Source organism: Conger conger, chromosome 6, assembly GCF_963514075.1.
Source record: "Conger conger chromosome 6, fConCon1.1, whole genome shotgun sequence".
Classification (NCBI taxonomy): Eukaryota; Metazoa; Chordata; class Actinopteri; order Anguilliformes; family Congridae; genus Conger; species Conger conger.
The window spans coordinates 11,118,666-11,139,039 of record NC_083765.1 but is presented as its reverse complement, the minus strand read 5'-3'; the positions used below and the strand labels follow the sequence as shown (position 1 = coordinate 11,139,039).

The window sequence follows — 20,374 nt, the reverse complement described above, 5'->3', positions numbered from 1 at the left end:
AACTGCATTCCACAATTTTTTATGTCACCCCACAAGTTTTTAATGGGGTTGAGGTTGGGGGATTGAGCGGGCCACTCCATTACCTCAATCCTTTTTGTCTGGAACCACTTGTTGTCTTGTTGAAACACCCATTTCCGGGGCATTTCCTCTTCGGGATAAGGCAACATAATCACTTCAAGTATTTTGATGTATTCAAACTGATCCATGATCCCTGGTATACGAACAATTTTACTCTCATCAGTCCACAGAATGTTACACCATTTCTCTTTGGGTCAATCAATGTGTTCCTTGGCATATTTTAACTGATTCTGAACATTTTTCTGCCATTTTTTTCAACAATGGTGGTTTATGGGGGCTTCTTACTGATAGCTTAGCTTCGATCAAATGTCTTCTGACTGTAACAGCACTTACAGGTAATTGTAGATCATCTTTGATCTTTCTGGAGCTGATGAATGGCTGAATCTTTGCCATTCTGACTATTCTTCTATCCGTTTTAGCAGTACTTGCTCATTTTCTTCTGCATGTTTTGGGTATTTGTTGCCATTTTAGTGCATTTGAGATCATTTTAGCTGAGCATCCTATAATTTGCTGCACTTATTTATACATTTTCCGCTTTCCAATCAACCTTTTAATGAAATGACGTTGTTCCTCCAAACAATATTTGGAACAGCCCATTTTACTTAGCAATTCAGAAGGAAATATATTTTATAGCAATGTGTGAAACTTGTGAAATTTGCTTCCCTTCCTCCTTAATAAAGGACAATTAATGACACATGTTTTTTTCACAGAATGAATTAATTCTCTGATTAAACTCCACACTACTATTATTTTTAACACGCCCCTTTCAATGAATGAGTCAATTACTCACAACAAGCAGCGTGCATGTCATGTAAGTTGGGTCTGTTGTTTTTCTATTACACTGCTAAATCTACAAGTAAATTATTTGCCATGCAGAAGAATTACTACTACCAATAACAGTGGTTCATCAGGTGTACTGCTATTTATTTGAACATAACTGTAAGTACTGCAGTAGAAACAAATTGTCTACAGAATAAAAAAGGGCATCTTGAGCTGCAATTAAAAAATGCCACTGAAATGGGGGTCCATTGATCTGTATCCGGACAAGGACAACACTACAACAGTATTTCGCAACAGGATACCAAGGTCCATCTGGATAGTACATTACATTACATTACATTATTGGCATTTGGCAGACGCTCTTATCCAGAGCAACGTACAACAAAGTGCATACCCATAAATAACCAGGGATAAGTTCGCTGAAAGACCCTAGAGGTAAGTACAATTTCAACTGCTACCTGTACAACAAAGATAAGAACAAGGGCCATTTTTTTTTTTTTTTTTTTTTTTTGAACAAACAAGCAAACAGAGCAAAAGTCACCAAAGTTAACTATCCAAACACTGCTTACCTAGCCAACTAAAATACCGATACACAAAGCAAGTCACAGAGACAACAATTAAGGTTCACAGGGAGGTAGGGAGGGATGGGGAGAGGTGCTGTTTGAAGAGGTGTGTCTTCAGCTTGCGCTTGAAGGTGGGGAGAGATTCTATAGTTCTGACCTCAACGGGGAGTTCGTTCCACCACCGTGGAGCCAGAACAGACAGTAGTCGTGAGCGTGAGGTGGAGGTTCTGAGAGGGGGAGGTGCCAAGCGGCCTGTGGAGGCTGAACGAAGAGGTCTGGCAGGGGTGTAGGGTCTGATGATTTTTTGCAGATAAGCTGGGGAAGACCCTTTAACTGCTTGGAAGGCTAGCACCAATGTTTTGAATTTGATGCGAGCCATGACAGGCAGCCAGTGGAGGGAAGTAAGCAGGGGGGTGACGTGTGAGTATTTGGGAAGGTTGAAGACCAGATGAGCTGCTGCATTCTGGATGAGTTGGAGGGGTCTGATGGTGGACGCTGGGAGGCCAGCCAAGAGGGAATTGCAGTAGTCCAGGCGGGACAGAACCATCGCTTGGACCAGGAGCTGGGTCGAGTAGGGGGTGAGAAAGGGGCGGATTCTCCGTATGTTGTATAGGAAGAACCTGCAAGACCGGGTCACCGCCGCAATGTTCTCGGAAAGGGACAGTCTGCTGTCCATCACCACGCCGAGGTTCCTTGCACTGGGTGACGGCGTGAGTGTGGTATCCCCGAGGGAAATGGAGAGATCCAGATGGGGAGAGGCATTAGCAGGGATGAATATCATTTCAGTTTTACCTGGGTTGAGCTTTAGATGGTGGTTGTCCATCCAGCTCTGGATGTCCCTCAGGCAAGCAGAGATACGGGCTGAAACCTGCGTATCAGACGGCGGGAACGAGACGAAGAGTTGGGTATCGTCCGCATAGCAGTGGTAGGATAGCCCATGTGCAGTGATCACAGGGCCAAGGGAGCGAGTGTAGAGAGAAAAAAGAAGCGGGCCAAGGACTGAGCCCTGGGGAACTCCTGTGGCGAGGGGCCGAGGTGCCGATACCGAACCAGCCCAGGCAACCTGGAAGGAGCGACCATAGAGGTAGGACTCAATCCAGTCCAGGGCTGTGCCACAGATGCCCGTTGCTGACAGGGCAGACAGGAGGATGGAGTGATCCACAGTGTCGAAGGCAGCAGAGAGATCTAGAAGAATGAGGACAGAGGAGAGGGAGGCTGCTCGTGCGGCATGAAGTGACTCACTGACGGAGAGGAGTGCAGTCTCTGTCGAGTGGCCCGATCTGAAGCCAGACTGATGGGGGTCTAGCAGGTTGTTGTTAGAAAAGAAGGAAGAAAGTTGAGTAGAAGCGGCTCGTTCTATAGTTTTAGAAAGGAAAGGAAGAAGAGATACCGGGCGGTAGTTCTGGATGATGGAGGGATCCAGGGTAGGCTTTTTTAGCAGCGGAGTGATGTGGGCCCTCTTGGAGGATGCCGGAAAACAGCCGGAAGACAGGGAGGAGTTGACAAGGGAGGTGATAAATGGGAGAATGTCAGGTGTGATAGTTTGGAGAAGAGAAGAGGGGATAGGGTCAAGGGCACAGGTTGTAGGGCGGTGGCAGAGCAGGAGTTGAGAAACATCAGAGTCTGTAAGGGGGGAGAAAGTGGAAAAGGAAGGGATGGGCCTAGAGGGGGGGAAGGGCACAGTGAGGGGGGCGGTGGTTGTAAAGGATCTGCGGATGACTGCGACCTTCTCATCGAAGAAATCAGCAAAGTCATCAGCAGCGAAGGAGGACTGAGGAGGAGGAGGCGGTGCGTTGAGGAGAGAGGAAAAAATGGAGAAAAGTTTCCGGGGGTTAGAAGCAGAGTTCTGAATTTGCGTTTCATAGTATTTTGCTTTGGCGGCAGTGACATCGGAAGAGAATGCCGCCAGGAGAGACTGGTAAGTCATGAGGTCGGAAGCGTCTCTGGATTTCCCCCACTTCCTCTCCGCTGCGCGGAGGCTGGCCCTGGAGGTACGGAGGGTGTCAGATATCCAAGGACTGGGAGGGGATGTGCGAGGTGGCTTTGAGACAGGGGGACAAAGAGAGTCAAAGGCGGAGGAGAGAGATGAAAGGAGGGTGGCAGATGCAGAGTCAGCGGGGAGTTTGGAGAAGGATTCGATCTACTGATAAATTCCACAGCTATTTAAGTTACTTAAGACAAATGTTCAATCACTCTACAGGTATGCAACCAGTAGAAGTGATTAACAGGTAATAGACATATATAGACATATAATAGTATATTATGATTTATGGTACAGTATGCAGGTAATGTATACCCTCTGCATTGCAGGCCGTTGGAAGTCATGACAACAAGCCAGAAGTGAAGAAGTATTGCACAATGAAGATCCAGAAGACTGAACCAGAGCACAAGAAGTCAGCTTACTAGCGGCAGCCTGTAGCCTAGTGCCTAGGACCCAGGAGGTCAGTGGTTCAAGCCCTGGTGTCGCCACGATATGCCCCGCACAGGATTATCGTCCCCTGCTTAGTCTAATCACTAAACTGTAAGTTGCTTTGGACAAAGTAAAAATTTGTCAGCTAAATAACAAATTTAAAAAAATAAAAAGTTTGGAGAAGGATTCGAGAGGGGGGAGTGAGGCGGTGACGGTGCTGGCAAAGGAAGAGGGTGAGAGGGAGCGGAGGTTACGGCGGCTGAGGAAGTGTGGGTGGGAGGAGGGGGAGGAGGATGGGGAGGAAGAGGGAGGGAGAATGAGATGAAGTGGTGATCAGATGTATGCAGAGGGGTAACCGTGAAATTGGAGCATGAGCAGTTCCTTACAAAGACAAGGTCTAGGACATTGCCCGCCTTGTGGGTTGGAGGAGAGTGTTGCAGGGAGAGGCCGAAGGAGTGGATTAGCGGTAGGAAGGCAGCAGACTGGGAGGCTTCTAGGTGGATGTTGAAGTCTCCAAGGAGAATCAGTGGGGTGCCATCCTCAGGGAAGGAGCTGAGAAGGGTGTCTAGCTCATCAAGGAAGTTTCCCAGGGGCCCGGGAGGACGGTAGATAACTGCAATGAAAAGGTTAGTAGGGTAGGATACTGCAACAGAATGGAATTCAAAAGTGGATATGGACAGGTCAGAGAGGGGGAGAACAGAGAATTTCCACGAGGGGGAAATTAAAAGACCAGTACCACCGCCACGGCCGGAAGGCCGGGGAGTGTGCGAGAAGGAGAAGGAGGATGAGAGGGCAGCGGGAGTGGCGGTGTTGTCAGGTGTGATCCAGGTCTCAGTTAGGGCAAGGAATTGTAGGGACTGGAGGGAGGCATACGCAGGGATGAAGTCAGCCTTCCGAGTGGCAGACTGGCAGTTCCATAGTCCCCCTGTGACAGCAAAGTCCTCACAGGGGGTCAGCGGGGGATAGCTGAGGTTTGAGGGGTTCCGACGCCGTGGAGGCCCACGTCGCAGGGGGGGTCTTCGAGGGAGAGAGCAGACTGGGATGGGGTGAAACATAACATCACAAACTGGGACGGAGCGACGCTAGCGTCGCTCTGACACGCCTATTTAAATGGCCTACAATTGCTCACAAGCAATACCAAATCAAAGCTAATCTACTGATAAATTCCACAGCTATTTAAGTTACTTAAGACAAATGTTCAATCACTCTACAGGTATGCAACCAGTAGAAGTGATTAACAGGTAATAGACATATATAGACATATAGTAGTATATTATGATTTATGGTACAGTATGCAGGTAATGTATACCCTCTGCATTGCAGGCCGTTGGAAGTCATGACAACAAGCCAGAAGTGAAGAAGTATTGCACAATGAAGATCCAGAAGACTGAACCAGAGCACAAGAAGTCAGCTTACTAGCGGCAGCCTGTAGCCTAGTGCCTAGGACCCAGGAGGTCAGTGGTTCAAGCCCTGGTGTCGCCACGATATGCCCCGCACAGGATTATCGTCCCCTGCTTAGTCTAATCACTAAACTGTAAGTTGCTTTGGACAAAGTAAAAATTTGTCAGCTAAATAACAAATTAAAAAAAATAAAAATACTTGGGTAAAAAAAACCTCTGACTCACACATATCACGCATATCTTGAAAAGCAGATGGAGGAAAATTAGGTAAGGACATGATCATAATTCACGGTAGGATGTTTTGTGAACTGATGTTTGGACAGGGTAATTTATCATCTCTTCCTGTGGTCTCCAGATAAGCGCTCATCTTGCTGAGCACACGCTGGCAGCTAAGAGGAAGGAGACTGCAAGCCTGAGGCAGAAGTGAGTTCATTTGCCAGTGTAGGCTCCTGGGGTTACTGATGAGCACTGGTTCAGACCATGCTATCTGATGTGAAGCCTTTCTTACCATTGGTTGAGGTCATAAAGTACATCCATTTTCACCAGTCTACCTGTTTAAATGCAGAATAAAACAGTGGTGTGGTTATTAGCACCCAATTGGCAGAAATAAATAATCATATCTTTGCACCACCTCTTGAGAAAGGTGAGTCCCTGCCCATTGGTGCTTTTACACTCTTGTCTAAGTCACATGCCAAGAAAAGCTGGCTGTGTGATGACAGGCTGTCTGGTTGGTGGTTGGTGGGGTTTGTCAGTGTTTCTGTGAATGTTGGAAAACATGGCTACTCCCACAAGCAAAGATTCTCAGTGATAAATGGAACTTAAACCAGATAAATGAAATCAGCGTGCCGTGGTTAAGCTCTATTCTAAAATAAATTGCCCTGGCTTTTCACAGCAAGATGTAAAAAATACCACAGTATCTTGCTTCAGTATGGAGCTAATTTACATTAGATTATTGGCATTTGGCAGACGCTCTTATCCAGAGCAACGTACAGTTGAATAGACTAAGCAGGAGACAATCCTCCCCTGGAGCAATGCGGGGTTAAGGGCCTTGCTCAAGGGCCCAACGGCTGTGCAGATCTTATTGTGGCTACACCAGGATTAGAACCACTGACCTTTGCGTGTCCCAATCATGTACCATAACCACTACACTACAGGCCACACTTTTATTCATATACTTTTATTTAATTTGACTTTATGCCGATGTCTTGTTGTGCACTGTTGAGTTTGCACTACTAACAGCTATAAAATTAACTTGGTTCAAATGGGTGGTGGAATGGCTGTAAATATTGGTAGAAGAAAGAATAATGCAAGTGGTATTGGAATAAATCACTTTTATTAACTTAAAATACAACCACAAGTTGACAAAACAATAAACAAGTTCTTTAACTGCCAAATATGTCATTACACATGATTAGTAAGACACTTTTAATTCAAGCTCTTTTTCTGACTGTGTGTGTGGTCTCTCTACCAGAATGCAGTGGTTCAGGGACATTGGTAATTTAGTACATCAGTAAATAGGCAGAGAAATTTTAGTGTGAAACAGATCTGAATTGATTCAATTTGGCCGGTCATTGTAATAAGATCAACTGCAGAGGGTCCTTCACAGTTCAAGTATTATAGACTGTAAGTAAACAGTTTGTTGTGTTTTATGACACTCTTGAAGAGGAAGGAAAGCTGTGCATGGAACAATTCCAGGAAGATAAAATTAAATTGAAGACAATTGGATGAAATCATAGACTGTACAAGGTGGCCCCTTTGTCTCATGAAAAATCTGGTATATACATGTGTTTATATATGTATGTTGTCCACGATCTATTTTTCTATATTAATAATGGCACAGTACCTACATAATGAATATAATGAATGAATAGTCTGTGCTTCCCTGTGCTATACAATGGAAAAGGGGAAAAAACCGCACGCTCAACCTTTGTTGCGGAACACAATTTCCCATAATGCATAGAGGCGACGACGCTTCTGCAAATGACTGGAGAGCAGTCAGATGGTTTCGCTTGGTTCTGATAGCACATGAATTCTGTGTTTGGTAAGTTAGCTAGCTAGATGTAGGCTATTCGAATTACACCATAGTAGTATAAAGCGGTACAAGCGGATTAATCAAAACGTGTGCGCTGCTAAGGTAGGCTACGCGTAATGTAAAATGTCATGCCTTTTATATATTCCAGTACTTTTTTTTGCTAAGTTTCTTTAAGTTAAGGGACGAGTCGTTTGGTATATGAGTGTAAAGGCCTTGCCCTTAGTGTTTTCATTGTATATATAGCCATAGCTGCATTTGCTGATCGAAATCTGATGGAACTAGCTTAACGTTACTGTAATAGGCTATTGGATAGCAGGTTACTGTTATGACTTGTAACGCGCGTTCTTAAAGTAAATTAAACCGGTTTATGTAAGCTAACGTTATAGGTATCAGTGGGTTGCTTTCGATTTTAGCTTTGTCACGTAGTGATATTATAAATTATAGATATGACTTTATTTCATCTCATAAAAAGTCATAATTCTTTTGATATTTTATAGGATACTTTTTATAGGCATATATTGTTTGAGGAATTGTTTGTTTCTCTATATAAACACTCCAATCATGAGTCATTCAATCAAATGTTAGTGTGATAGTGTAACCTCTTCACTGATTTTAAATTATTATAATTTTCTTATCGTACTAATGCGATATCAGATAAGTTATTATACAGTTTAATCACTAGCCTTGTCTTGTGTAACTAGCAGAAAGGTTGCTGGGAACGTGTTTGATTGCGTTATCGCTCGAGGGAGAAGTTCAAACAGCAAAGATGCCTCCAAGAATGGATGACGTCATGAGACTATGTTGCGAGCTGTCTACTAACCAGCAGATGAAGGCAGCTGTGAAGAATTCTGGGAAGGGTGCTATGCTGGCTGGGGCAGTAGCATTCGCAGGAGGACTGATGGGAGGTCCTCCGGGAATTGCAGTAGGTAAGCTGTTATTGGGTTAAAGGGTTAGTTGACTTTCTGGGTATTTTTGAATATGTAACAGCAGCTGAGCTGAAAAGTTAGGAGGAAGGAAAAAAATAAAAAAAAAGAATAATCATTTTCCTTGTTTGTCAAGAGGATTTATTTGCAAAGTACTCAATACTATCAAGTTGCCAGATCTCAATTAGGTAAGATGCAAAATAAAATTTTATTTGTGCACAAACTTGTGCACATTTCAATTAACATCATTGAGCATTTTTGATCCAAATAGCAACTCTTGGTTTTCCGAAGTAACACCCCTAAATGTAGTCATTTAAGCAATCTTGAAGTGCATGGTAGTTATCTTTTTTGTGTATACTGTAAATACAACGTTGTCCTGTACTTGAATTTTATTACATTTGGCTGATTTGAGGTGTTTTGAGGTGTTTATCTACCAATGGATTGTTCAGATCATTGGCAAACTTTTTAAGCAAAGAAAATGATTTGAAACCATTCAAGACCAATAATCAGTTTAAGGGGATATTTTCTGCCTCCTAAATTTTCAGCTCAGCAGCTGCAACTTTTCTGTCTTATGGGGCGACATGGCTCAGGCAGTAAGAGCAGTCGTCTGGTAGTCAGAAGGTTGCCGGTTCAATCCCCCACTCGGGCTGTGTCGAAGTGTCCCTGAGCAAGACACCTAACCCCCAAATGCTCCTGACGAACTGGTCGGTGCCTTGCATGGCAGCCAATCGCCGTTGGTGTGTGAATGTGTGTATGAATGGGTGAATGAGAAGCATCAATTGTACAGTGCTTTGTATAAAGGCGCTATATAAATGCCAACCATTAACCATTTACTGTGTATTTTCAGTTGTGCTTTTGACCATAAATGCTCCTATACGTGTCTTAACTATCTTTCATTGCACGTAAAATTAATCAATCCAAAACAAACTTACACAGAAATAATATTACATGGAGCTGTACAAAATTTGTAATAATAACATAAATACCTTTCTTTGTAACCTGTGTTGACAACAAAATGGAGCAATTTGCTAATGAAAATAAGGTTTGTTCAGTACTTTGCATGAGGGTGAAGAGTTCAACTGTGAGACATGTAACTGGCCTCCAGCTATTTTTCTGCTCCTGTTGAATGAAAGTAAGGCTTCTTAAAGGAACAGTTCACCCTCAAATTATTCACTCACTTTTTTTACCATGAGAATAGTTTTTTGATTCAACAATGACGGCTGTCTGCAATGTGTGTGCATATTTCATATGTCCGTCTCAAAGGCTTCTGCGTTAGTTCATAATTCACTGTGTGAAAGTGCGATTCACCTGTTAAAGATACAGCAAATTGTAAAGGAAGGCTGCGGAGTAATCAATTACTCTATGTAGTACCTTTTATAGTGAAATGGCTAATATGGAAGCGACCAATCCACTGCTGTACTTTTTTTTTTTTTTCTCATTCCCCAACCAAGTGTGACTGCTTAGCCCTTTAACCTGTTAGAAAGTTTCCAATAAAAAAGTTGTTTAAGAAGTTACATGTATCTGATTGTAACTGCAACTACAGCTTCCAAATGACTAAGCCATGGGATTTATTTATTTTGGATTTTCATCGCTAGATATCTAATTTTTAAAACGGGCTTTGTGGAACTCAGATGTTTGAATAAAATATTTTGAATATTGACAAATCACTAACAGAAGTGCGTGTGTGCGTGTGTGTGTGTGTGTCTATCTATGTCTATGTTGATTTACAAGCTCCTTGTTCTCCTCTAGTATTGTGAACATAGACTATTAAAAGCAGTGTCAGGTCTGTAATCCTTTGTCTAGGAAACATTCATTGGTAATGGGAGGTTCTGGCACAGTCTACTTGGCTAGATATGGATGTTTTCTTTAGCCGTGACCCCTTCAATGAACACGTTTCACTTTGACATCAGGAGAACCAAGAATTTTTGGAGGTAAATAATCTAGCGATTAAGTACAATATCTGTGACGTGGCTTGGCGTTTTATTCCTATTTCTTTTGGTGCAGGTGGTGCTGTGGGGGGGCTGCTGGGATGTTGGATGACCAGCGGGCAGTTCCGACCCCTCCCTCAGATCATCCTGGAGCTGCCGCCCCAGCAACAGCAGAAGCTGTACAACGACATTACGGGGGTGCTGGGCTCGCTCGACTGGACCGACGTGGCCCAGCTGGTCGCCCTGGTGATGGGGAACGCTACACTCAAGCAGCAAGTGACCGCGGCTCTCCTGAACTACGTCACCCGTGAGCTGAGGGCGGAGGTGCAGTACGGCGACTGATTCCACACCCTCCATCCACAGCTCCATAGTTTATCAAACTGTTCTGAAAGGGAGAACACATCCATATGATATACAGGAGGTCTGGCTTTTCCCCTCGATTGGGAAGAGTACTCCACCCAATAGGAAGAAGAACAGGAAAAAAAACTCATCAAAATCGAAAGCATGTCAGTTTGAGGAAAGCCTTATTCGTTTTGACTTGAATTTAAGAGTGGATGCATTATACCTGGACACTGGACAAGATGCCTCTGGTTTACTGTGGTACAATGTTTGCTTGTTACTTAAGTGACAAGGATGACTGTTATGAATGTGTTTTACTGCTGTGAAATTCGGGTGGGTTAAAATGAAGAAATGTATAGGTTGCTCTATGTGCATTCATAATAGCAATATTTCTTTCATGTGCTTCAAATGAATCTCGAGTGGGTCTTCTCCACAAGAAAATTATATTTTTAGATTTGTTTTATTTTTTGAATTGGAGAAAATCAATAAAATTTTGAAACTAGGCATATACTGTCCACCATAAAGGCTTAGCTTAAAATGGTTGAATAAATGTGCACTGCACATAACCATGCATTGATCAGTAATCGGATGCCTATAGGTACAGTAGCACCACTTGGACAACTGAATACTGATAAATCAGTGGCTTTTAAATTTTTATATGTGCCAAACAATTCCAATAGGCCATCGAATGGATTCAACATTCAGCGCAAGGGAATACTTTTTCCTATGCACAAACCAGCCAGATGTCAAGACACTACTTTTTATATTCACTCCTATTCATTTATGAGTTGTTGGCCTTGTACACTCGAGTGCCAGGAGTCTGTTTTCAGTCTCCATCTGATGATGATTATTATTATTGTTTGTTATAGTAGTATTATATCATATAATATAAACAATAAACAATGCAATTTATGTCTGTCAGCTGTTTCTTTGCATACGTTTTCTGCATGGACGTCTCAAGTGGTACCAAAATTGAGATGAGCTAACTTGATCCTGGGAATGACCAATCCTGCCTGTCCTTCAAGCAAGGCACATCATCATTTCATGGATAACTGATTACTGAACACTTATTAGAGGTAATGTGCTGTGTGTCAGTAAAAAAATCTGTAATATAATGCATCTCAAATGATGCATGAATGCACCCCCCCCCCAACCTAGTTTCCATATACATTGGGGAAGTGGGGAAGTACAGATGTCAATTCATGAAGGAAGCGAAACACATTTCTAAACACTTTCAACTTTCTTACTTTGAGAGCAGAGAGCATGGGGCTAAACCGCCACTGGGTTTGTAAGAGTTCAGCTTTTAAAATTGAATGGGTGTTATTTTAGCTTATCAGTATCAGCAAGTAATAGGCTATTGGTGTCAGCCATTGCTGATATGACCCAGAAATTACCAGTTCATTATTTAGTATTTGCGAATACATGCACAAAATTATTTTAAGACCAGACTGCTACATTATGCATATTGTAAAATAATAATTGAATAAACAAAGACTTGGAACTTGAATTGGATGCTTAAGCTAAATAAAATTAGATTAATTTATTAGCTGGTAAGTTGGCTGCTCATCTAGCTGGTCCTGTAGACTGTGACATTCTCCATAGTCTGAAATGGACTCCATTGACTGCCAACATGTAATTAGCCATTAAGGGTCAACATATGGTGGATGATAAAGCATTGCTTTTCAGTGGCTGAAGAGTTAACCTTTCTGGACTGCTCCTTCCTACTGATGTATGCCACAGGCTGCCGTGCCTCTTTTTCACCCTGCAACAAAGCTTCACATCGCCCCATATTTGTGGTGACTTTTCATACAATAAAGTGGTTTCTGAAAGGTTTTGAAGTGGTTAAGCCCTCCGCTGTCCACTGAGACTTTTGTCTTTTTCCACTTAGGTGTTTGTTAGGCAAGAGCTTGTACCACCCCAGTGAAGCCCTGCTTCATGGCATTCAGGTTTACAGGCCAGGTGCTTGTACAGTGGCTTTATTGCATCTTGTTAACATGGTGCTTCAGCAGACCATTTCCTGATGCATGTCAAGTTCACTCCTGCCATTGCCCTCGACCAAGGCACTTGCCTCGTACTGGAGTTGGTTGCCCATGGCTCCTAAGTAACTAGGATGGGTCAAATGAGGGGGAAAAATTAATGAAGTACATTTCACATAGAATAGCCCATCTATAGATCCCTCTGCACATGGATAAATATCTGCTAGACACTTTCCATTACTGTCTGGTAGGTGGCTAGGATCCAACTTTAGTACTAAGGGCAAAACACAGAACTGGTGAAGTCCAAACAAACTGCAGAATTGTATCCACGGACTTCAAGCTAGCAGCTGAGGAGTTTACTAATATAATTTAAGACTAGTGAGTTAGACTGCCTTCCCTAAACCTACAAATACTGCATAGATGGAGTTTGTGGAAAAACAGTTATTGCATCAATTTAGAAGATGCCAGAACAACTTATAATATACAGTGATGGGAAAAAAGCCTTTTACAATTAAGTGAACAGAAATGGTACAACCTCTAAATGGAACATTAAACACATTTCTTCAAATTTTGAAGCAAGATTACTTTTTATTTGATTTATTTACAGTTTCAAAATAATAAAAAAGGGAAAAAGGCCCTGTGCAAAGGTTTGGGAACCCTGTCAGTTAGTACTTTGTAACTCCTCCTCAGGCAAATATAATGGCCTCCTTGCATGTACAGCATGTTTGGGATCTCTCCACAGATTTGAAAGTCTAAGGGCTGTGGTGGCTATTCCAAAACCTTCATCCATAAAAAGCAATCTTGTTTAAAATTTGCGTAAAGGTCTCATGTTTAACTCTGTATTCAGGTTTGCTTTTGATCACGTTCAGATTAATTGTAAGAGACATTTAAACCAGGGGGGCCAAGATTTTTGCACCCAACTACAGGTGAATTTGACTGATTAAAATGAGCATTAGTGCCCGACTATTCCTGTAAGCATTTGGTAATGATGTGAACTACGTGATATTTGAACGTTAACATTATTCATATGAAGCTTTTCGCCAAAGCTTAAAAAAGGTATATCCAAAAAGGTATATTCAACTTTACTAATTTTGGTATTTACTGATTTTCCAAATGGGGGAAAGGGTATATTCAATATACAGTATGTATGGACCAGTTTCTGGATTACTCTTGAAGGAATATAATACCCCATCTCCCATGAGAAAATGAATTAACTCTTACAAACTGCCTGCTGATTTCTCTCACTGTGAATTCTCTAAATAAGTCTTCCCTCTTGGCACCATTAGAGGGCAGCATCAGGCAATACAATGTTCATTATGCATAAATACCTGAAAATACCTTAATGCTTCAACAGTTTTTTCTTGCTGGTATGTTTTATTTTATATGTTTTACTGTATATGTATATGTATATGTAAAATGGGAGAGGGGGATAAATAGACATTTCCATGGCTTTCATGAACCTTTACGGAGAGCTACTTTTATAACCAAAGGAGGAGACAGTTGTTTAATTTTGTACTAGGTCAGGAATATATGGCTTTCCACAAACCGGATAAAGCAGGATTGAAAACCCTAGAAGTCAGGATGTGTTGTTGGTGTTTGATATTTGATGAAGAACAGGAAGAGTTAATTTCTGTTTCTATTCCATATGGATCCAGTAGGTCTTGTTGCTGAAAACATGCCTGTCTTCGACAGCAAAATTACTCTGTGTTAACTCAATTTGGGTGTACGAGTGTGGTTTAAATGTAATTGCAGAAAGTATACTTTTTACCCTTACACTAGTAACCACACACGTAAATGGGAATGTGATTTGTGTATAGGTAATTTCACTTTCCTCAAACATGAATTTAGGAAATGGGCATAATAGTTAACTACACACCATTTTTTACTACTGATTTTTTTAAAGAGCCCTGCCATTTTGAATGCCTTATCTGTACTTATAAGCTTGGGAAAAATCAGACCCCTTGTGGCACACTGCACCCTAGTCAGTTTAATAACAGATTTTGTTTTTGGAAAATGCCAGCTCCCCTGGCCTTCCATGCCAGAGTGAGTGAGTGTGATTTGGCTAGGGTCTGTGTCCCAAGTGGCCAGACTGTGCGTCCATGTGGCCATGTCAGGAATGTGTGTGCGCTCACCAAGGGATGCCAAACCCCCATCTGTTTTTCCACCCGGAGATAAACTCCTTTTTCTCTGGCATCTGCCTTGACACCAAGCAGACTGTCCTCCAAAAAGTAGGCTAAAATTGATTTCCCAATGAAAGATTCTTGCTTATGTAGTCCCTTCTGGGTCAGTAAGGACTCATGCTATATGGGCATCTCCTATACAGATGGGTAGAGCTAATGCAGTATTAGCCTGACGAATCCTGATTTCTGACCTCATCAGTGGCTACTGTTGTTACTGTTGTTGAATAAATTCAAGCAGTATCCTGACATCATTCTGAGATTTTATTAGTCAAACATAATATTTGTTTAATCAGTGAAACTGACTCTCATTGAAGTATGACTTGGTGATAAATCTGCTCAGTGAAAAAGAGGGAGGGAGCGAGTTGGAGAAGGTTTGGAAGAAAGAAAGTTTCCTCTTGCATATTTACATGCACAAAGTGAATGGGACTGGGAGGAGGGTGTTCGTACCATTTTCAACTATTCGGTGATGCACTTGTAGTGAAGTGGCTGTGAAATGATTTGGTCTGGTAGGACAGCAACTATTTCCAATCCCTTTTCTACACAGTCTCACTTCACCATGTGATGTTGTGAAAGGGCAGCATCCTGAAGGCTGGGAGCTGACACTGGACACATTAATAACAGTAGTTCTCTCAGTAATATTCTCTTCATTTTTCAGTAGGTCCAAATCAAGGAGTATGTTTCCTATCGCAGAAATCAATTTTCTTTAAAAGGTCATGTTCCAATACAGACACACGCCAGTCCCTTTATCGAACGCACATGAGTAATGGCTTCATAAAGTCCCAGGAGGAACTGTCAACTTTCTCCATATGAATGTTTATTGGTTTCAGTGAGTCATGCAATAAAAAGTGCTGTGCATGTGCTAGTCCTGAAATATCAAACATCATTCAGTTTACAGACATAAAGTGTCTTAGTACAAACAGTTTCATCCTCATGATTATTGTCATAATCAGCGTCACCATCATCAGAGACATCTGTGTGTGTCACTGCTGACGCAGGGCTCATTCACAATGCCAACGGTCTATGGGAGTTGTGTGAAGTAAACTCACAGGCATGCGCCCTCTTGTACGTCCTCCTAGTCACCAGCCCCTGTCGACAGCACACCCAAAATACCCCGCAGCCCTGAAGCCAAAACAAAAACTTCATGCCCCCTGTATAAACATGGACACAATCCTGGAAACTGCCGGTGTTTTATTCTCTGTCTAGTAGGGAATACCTAGCTTGGGCCAAAAACATACTGTAGATGTAGCCCCATGGATCTACTGTAAAAATACTGATTCTGATTGAGGATCAGTTGCTGAAACATCTGCCAAGCAAACAGACATCCACCTTCCTTCCCCGTCAAAAACCACGTTTGAATTCATGGCCGGTGTCATAGCTAATTGTTTAATTGTCATGGTTGACCGTCGTACACTCACGTTGTTTGCTTGTTGAGTTGATAGCAGCCCTAACTGGTGGTTTCACCATGCTGATCGCAAATGTTACAGAAGGGGAGTACAACTCTGGTCCTGGAGGGCTGGTCTGCATGCTGGTTTTCTTTCCAACTGTACTTTTCTAGCAGCTCTGTACACTATGCTGGTTCACTCCTGTACTTGCACAGGACAATCTTTATTATCCACTTGCAATCTGTGGCTGTGGCTTGTGCATATACGACCATCATATGAAGATATTATTGAGCTGTGTTATAGGGTCAATCTCAATTTTGATAATCCCCCTCAAACAAGTGCAGGGTAAAAAAGGCACAGGGGAGGCCCCTGGAATCCCCAGCACTACCCATAACAGCACCATGGTAACAGCTGCAGCTGCACTGGGGGACACTACAGAAACAAGTGATGCATCAGCAGTGGCCAGATTCAAAGTTAACCTCCCACCCTCCCCAACGCCCTCAGACTCAAATAAAGCCGTGACCCATTTAATCTACAACCAGCTCCAGTCTTCCTCAGAGAGGCTATCATGGGGGGAGAGGGGATTGGCATAAGCTTCACTCAAATGATAATTGGGCAGCTGCCTATCTGGAGGGAGTGGGGTGGGGTGGGGGGGGCTTGTCTTGTGAACGGACCGAACACAAAACAGCAAATCTCCGTCCTATTAATAACCAGGACTCATATTTCCTGGCATACTTGGTATAATCTGAAACAGCTGTTATCTCTCCACAGGAAGTGGCCTGGCCACCCAGCTGGGCAGGCAGGACGACGTGGTGGCGGCGGGGGGGGGGGGGGCTGCAGTGATATCGCATCGACGAGGGTGGCGCAAAACATCCAGCGGATAGGCCGATAAGAGAGCCCCAGAGGTCCTGCAGTCCTTTCCAGAATGCTTCCCTTCTCCCAGGGCCTGGCGCCTCCTCCCTCTCCAGTCGTACCCTGGTGCATTCCAGGATGAAGGGCCTGAAGTCCTAGCACCGCGGGATAAGTGATGGGGACGTCTCTCTACAGGTCCCTTCTGCTCCGCACCGGGGGGTTCTCCGTGTCCGACTACGTCCAGAAGTTTACGGTAAGAGAACCCTGTCACATCCGCCAGCACAGTTCAGCTAGGAGGACCGTGTGCTCCTTTCATGTCCGCTTATAAATGCCCTCACATAAATGGGATATCCTGACAATATTGCGATAAAATGTATTATAAATAATTTGGCTCACTTCACAAATAAGGGCAGTCATATAGATTATTGCAAGTTTTCAGATAACAATATACTGTAGTAAAATGTATTACAGTATGTATGTAAAAAGACATTTTCTTATGTTTGCACCTGTATGTTGTTTGTGGGTCTGTATCTGTCAGTTATTATGTATGGATGTATGTCTGTCTGTGTACGCATGTCTATGTATATGAGCATGTACAGTATATGTTTATTTTTCTGTGTTTTCCCTATATGTGTATTTGTCCATGCCTGGGTTCATGCATTTGAGAGGTTAAAGGCTAAAGAGCCTAGTTTCACACAATATCATCTTTCATTGAGGATCAAAGAACAACAGTGGCATCTGGATTAACACCAGCTCTGAATATACTCCCCCTCAGTTCCATGTTGCTTACATTCTTTGCAGTCACATCTCCTCTTGAAACAGCTCAGAGTTCAAATGCATTCTCTCTTATTGTAGATTCTGATTATTTCCTTTTTAACAGAACAATTGTTTGAATATGATTTTTGCTTTTAGCGCTCTTCTATTCTTATCATTACTATTTGTAGTGTACTGGTCGCTCGGGGGGGCAGCACGGATGGTGCAGTGGGTAGCACTGCCGCCTCACAGCAAGGAGGTCCTGGGTTCGAATCCCCGTCGGCCGGGGCCTCTCTGTGCGGAGTTTGCATGTTCTCCCCGTGTCTGCGTGGGTTTCCTCCGGGTACTCCGGTTTCCTCCCACAGTCCAAAGACATGCAGGTTAGGCTGATTGGAGAGTCTAAATTGCCCGTAGGTATGAGTGTATGAGTGTATGAGTGTGTGAGTGAATGGTGTGTGTGCCCTGCGATGGACTGGCGACCTGTCCAGGGTGTATTCCTGCCTTTCGCCCAATGTATGCTGGGATAGGCTCCAGCCCCCCTGCGACCCTGTTGAGGATAAGCGGGTTCAGATAATGGATGGATGGATGGATGGTCGCTCGGGTGGCTGCACTGTAAAATGGCACAGTTCAGCTCCAGTTGAAAAGACATCTGAAATGTTAACTCACCTGCAGCTATAGAAAAGAACATTTGTCTGGAACACAAAGCATTTACTTTCCATTTAGCGGTTTCATAAGCCGGCCCTATTGACTCACTCCTCACCCCTTCCCCTTTACAGAATGCCAGTTACATATTCACTGCAAGATCTGCTGACCATATTGTTCAAGGCAAACTGAACAAAATGAATTGTTGCAGTAAAACAAAATAAAATGTAATACGTCCATAGGCGGCACGGATGGTGCAGTGGGTAGCACTGCCACCTCACAGCAAGGAGGTCCTGGGTTCGAATCCCGGTCGGTCGGGCCTCTCTGTGTGGAGTTTGCATGTTCTCCCCCAAGCACGGGAGGGCAGATAACAAGCCGAGGTGTTCATTTAAGTGGCCTCTGTCACATACAGTCCACAGGGGATAATACTGTCACCAATGAGGCCCATGTGAGAGGACGGTTTAGGAAATGGGCAAAGATTTATAGGGAGGAGGCCATTCCCTGGAGTCCACGAGCAAGCAAGCTTCTACTCTGGCCAGTGGACACCTATATCTCCAAGACATGAGGGGGCCAAACTGGACAATGCAGGACCATCATGGACGGGGTGTTTGGCCAGGAAGCCCAGCAACACTGTCCTCAAGAGGCTGAGCACTCCAGAGGCCAGGCTGGACCCTGCTGGAGACCACTGTGGGCCAGCAGCCAGGCGGAGGTGCTGAGAAGGTTGAAGGATGTCCTGTTATCAGTGCACAGGGGCTTTGGAGGTGGGTGTGGCCAGGTGAGGCAGGTGTGAGACCCGCAGGAAGAGGAAGGGGAAGGGGAGAAGATGTTCTGGAAGGTGCATGCTCTGTGCAGCGAACTGCTGGAGCTGGTGGATGGCATCAGGTACCGCAACGAGTGCCCCATGGCGCCATGGTGATGGAGCTCTGAGACTTTGTCATGAGCTCTGGACTCCACTCCCAAATGGCACATTTGGAACTTGGGCAATTAAATGTAGCACAGATGTTAGGTGCCCCTCCTGTAACAAATCATTATCCCATTACACTGTTCAAAAGGTCAGGCACTATTCCTCTCTGGTGAACACATGTGAAGGGTAAATGGTAGGTGGTTGGCAGCCTGGGCGGGGGATCAAACCGGCAACCCTCCGACTGCCAGACGACTGCTCTTACTGCCTGAGCCATGTCACCCCCTGTGTGTTCCCTTTCACTGTTAATTTGTTCTGAACAAGAGCATTTGCTTAATAAACAGAATGCATTGTAACACAGTAGGGGTGGTACATTTGTACCAGATACATTTGCTAATTAACATATGTTCTTGGTTTTATGGAATTTACTGATGCAATTTGCTAATTTGCTAATTTAACTGGTCCACTATGATACCACAATACTGATCCAGATTATTATGAAAATGTAACACAGATGCTTTTTACTGTATGTTTTCTGCGCATTCAAATGACTATTTACGTGTGAAGCCTCAAAACCCATCTATGTATTCCAAAGAAATGACTTTAAATTTGAATTCACCCAGCTGTCTATGCATAATATGTCAGTCCAGCTGCATATAAATCTATGTTTTCACATTGATTTGTGTAATAATGGTAATATCCCACCTGCTTTGGACCATAGGAGCAGGTGGCTATTTTAGTTTTGTACTTCGATTTTATGAACAGTACAATACAAAAAAAAAAAACACCTTCCCCGTCACTTTTATTAATCAGCCAGTTGGTGTTTTCATAGCAGGGACAGAACGTGAAGTTTGTTTGGAATGCCAAATGGTCAGATTGTTGCAACCAGTCCTCCCAGAGAAGCTTGTGCATTTAGATTTTACAGCTGAACCCTTCTCTCTCAGGGTGATTCTCAGGCCATATATCACTCTGCGAGACTCCTGGCCACAGGAGACATTGACATGGTCCGGATTAGATTCTGGGGCACTGAACAAGTAGCTGCACTCAGACTGAGTATTATAGCTGAAAGAAGCATCTGCAAACCCCAGGCAGAACTAACTTTCAGTGTAAAGCCTGATTTATACTTTGTTGCATGACATTTTCGACCAGTCGTTTTCTGATGTTTTGCATTTACACTTTGGCAAAAAGGTCAGTGATGAGGAGGGTTCTGTTGTTTCTATGGTAACAACATGCCC

At 43.4% G+C, this 20,374-nt stretch overlaps 1 protein-coding gene across 5 annotated transcripts; it reads left to right on the top strand.

The window, feature by feature from the left end:
• The first annotated feature begins 7,171 nt into the window (after positions 1–7,171).
• On the top strand, positions 7,172–11,365 carry LOC133130805 (protein C19orf12 homolog). Of its 5 annotated transcripts, none has more exons than XM_061245659.1 (3): positions 7,172–7,272; positions 7,968–8,185; positions 10,191–11,365. In XM_061245659.1, the coding sequence occupies exon 3, from the start codon at positions 10,223–10,225 to the stop codon at positions 10,454–10,456; it is 234 nt and encodes a 77-aa protein (XP_061101643.1). In that variant the 5' UTR covers positions 7,172–7,272; positions 7,968–8,185; positions 10,191–10,222; the 3' UTR covers positions 10,457–11,365. The 5 variants fall into 5 exon arrangements, with proteins under 5 accessions (XP_061101643.1, XP_061101640.1, XP_061101641.1 ...); XM_061245656.1 differs by having other exon boundaries at positions 7,968–8,189; XM_061245657.1 differs by having other exon boundaries at positions 7,206–7,365; positions 7,968–8,189.
• The last annotated feature ends 9,009 nt before the right edge of the window (positions 11,366–20,374 follow it).

Coding starts and splice junctions, on each gene's coding strand:
- LOC133130805 (XM_061245655.1), top strand. Junction 8,190..10,190: donor TCCTCCGGGAATTGCAGTAG/GTAAGCTGTTAT, acceptor CTTTTGGTGCAG/GTGGTGCTGTGGGGGGGCTG.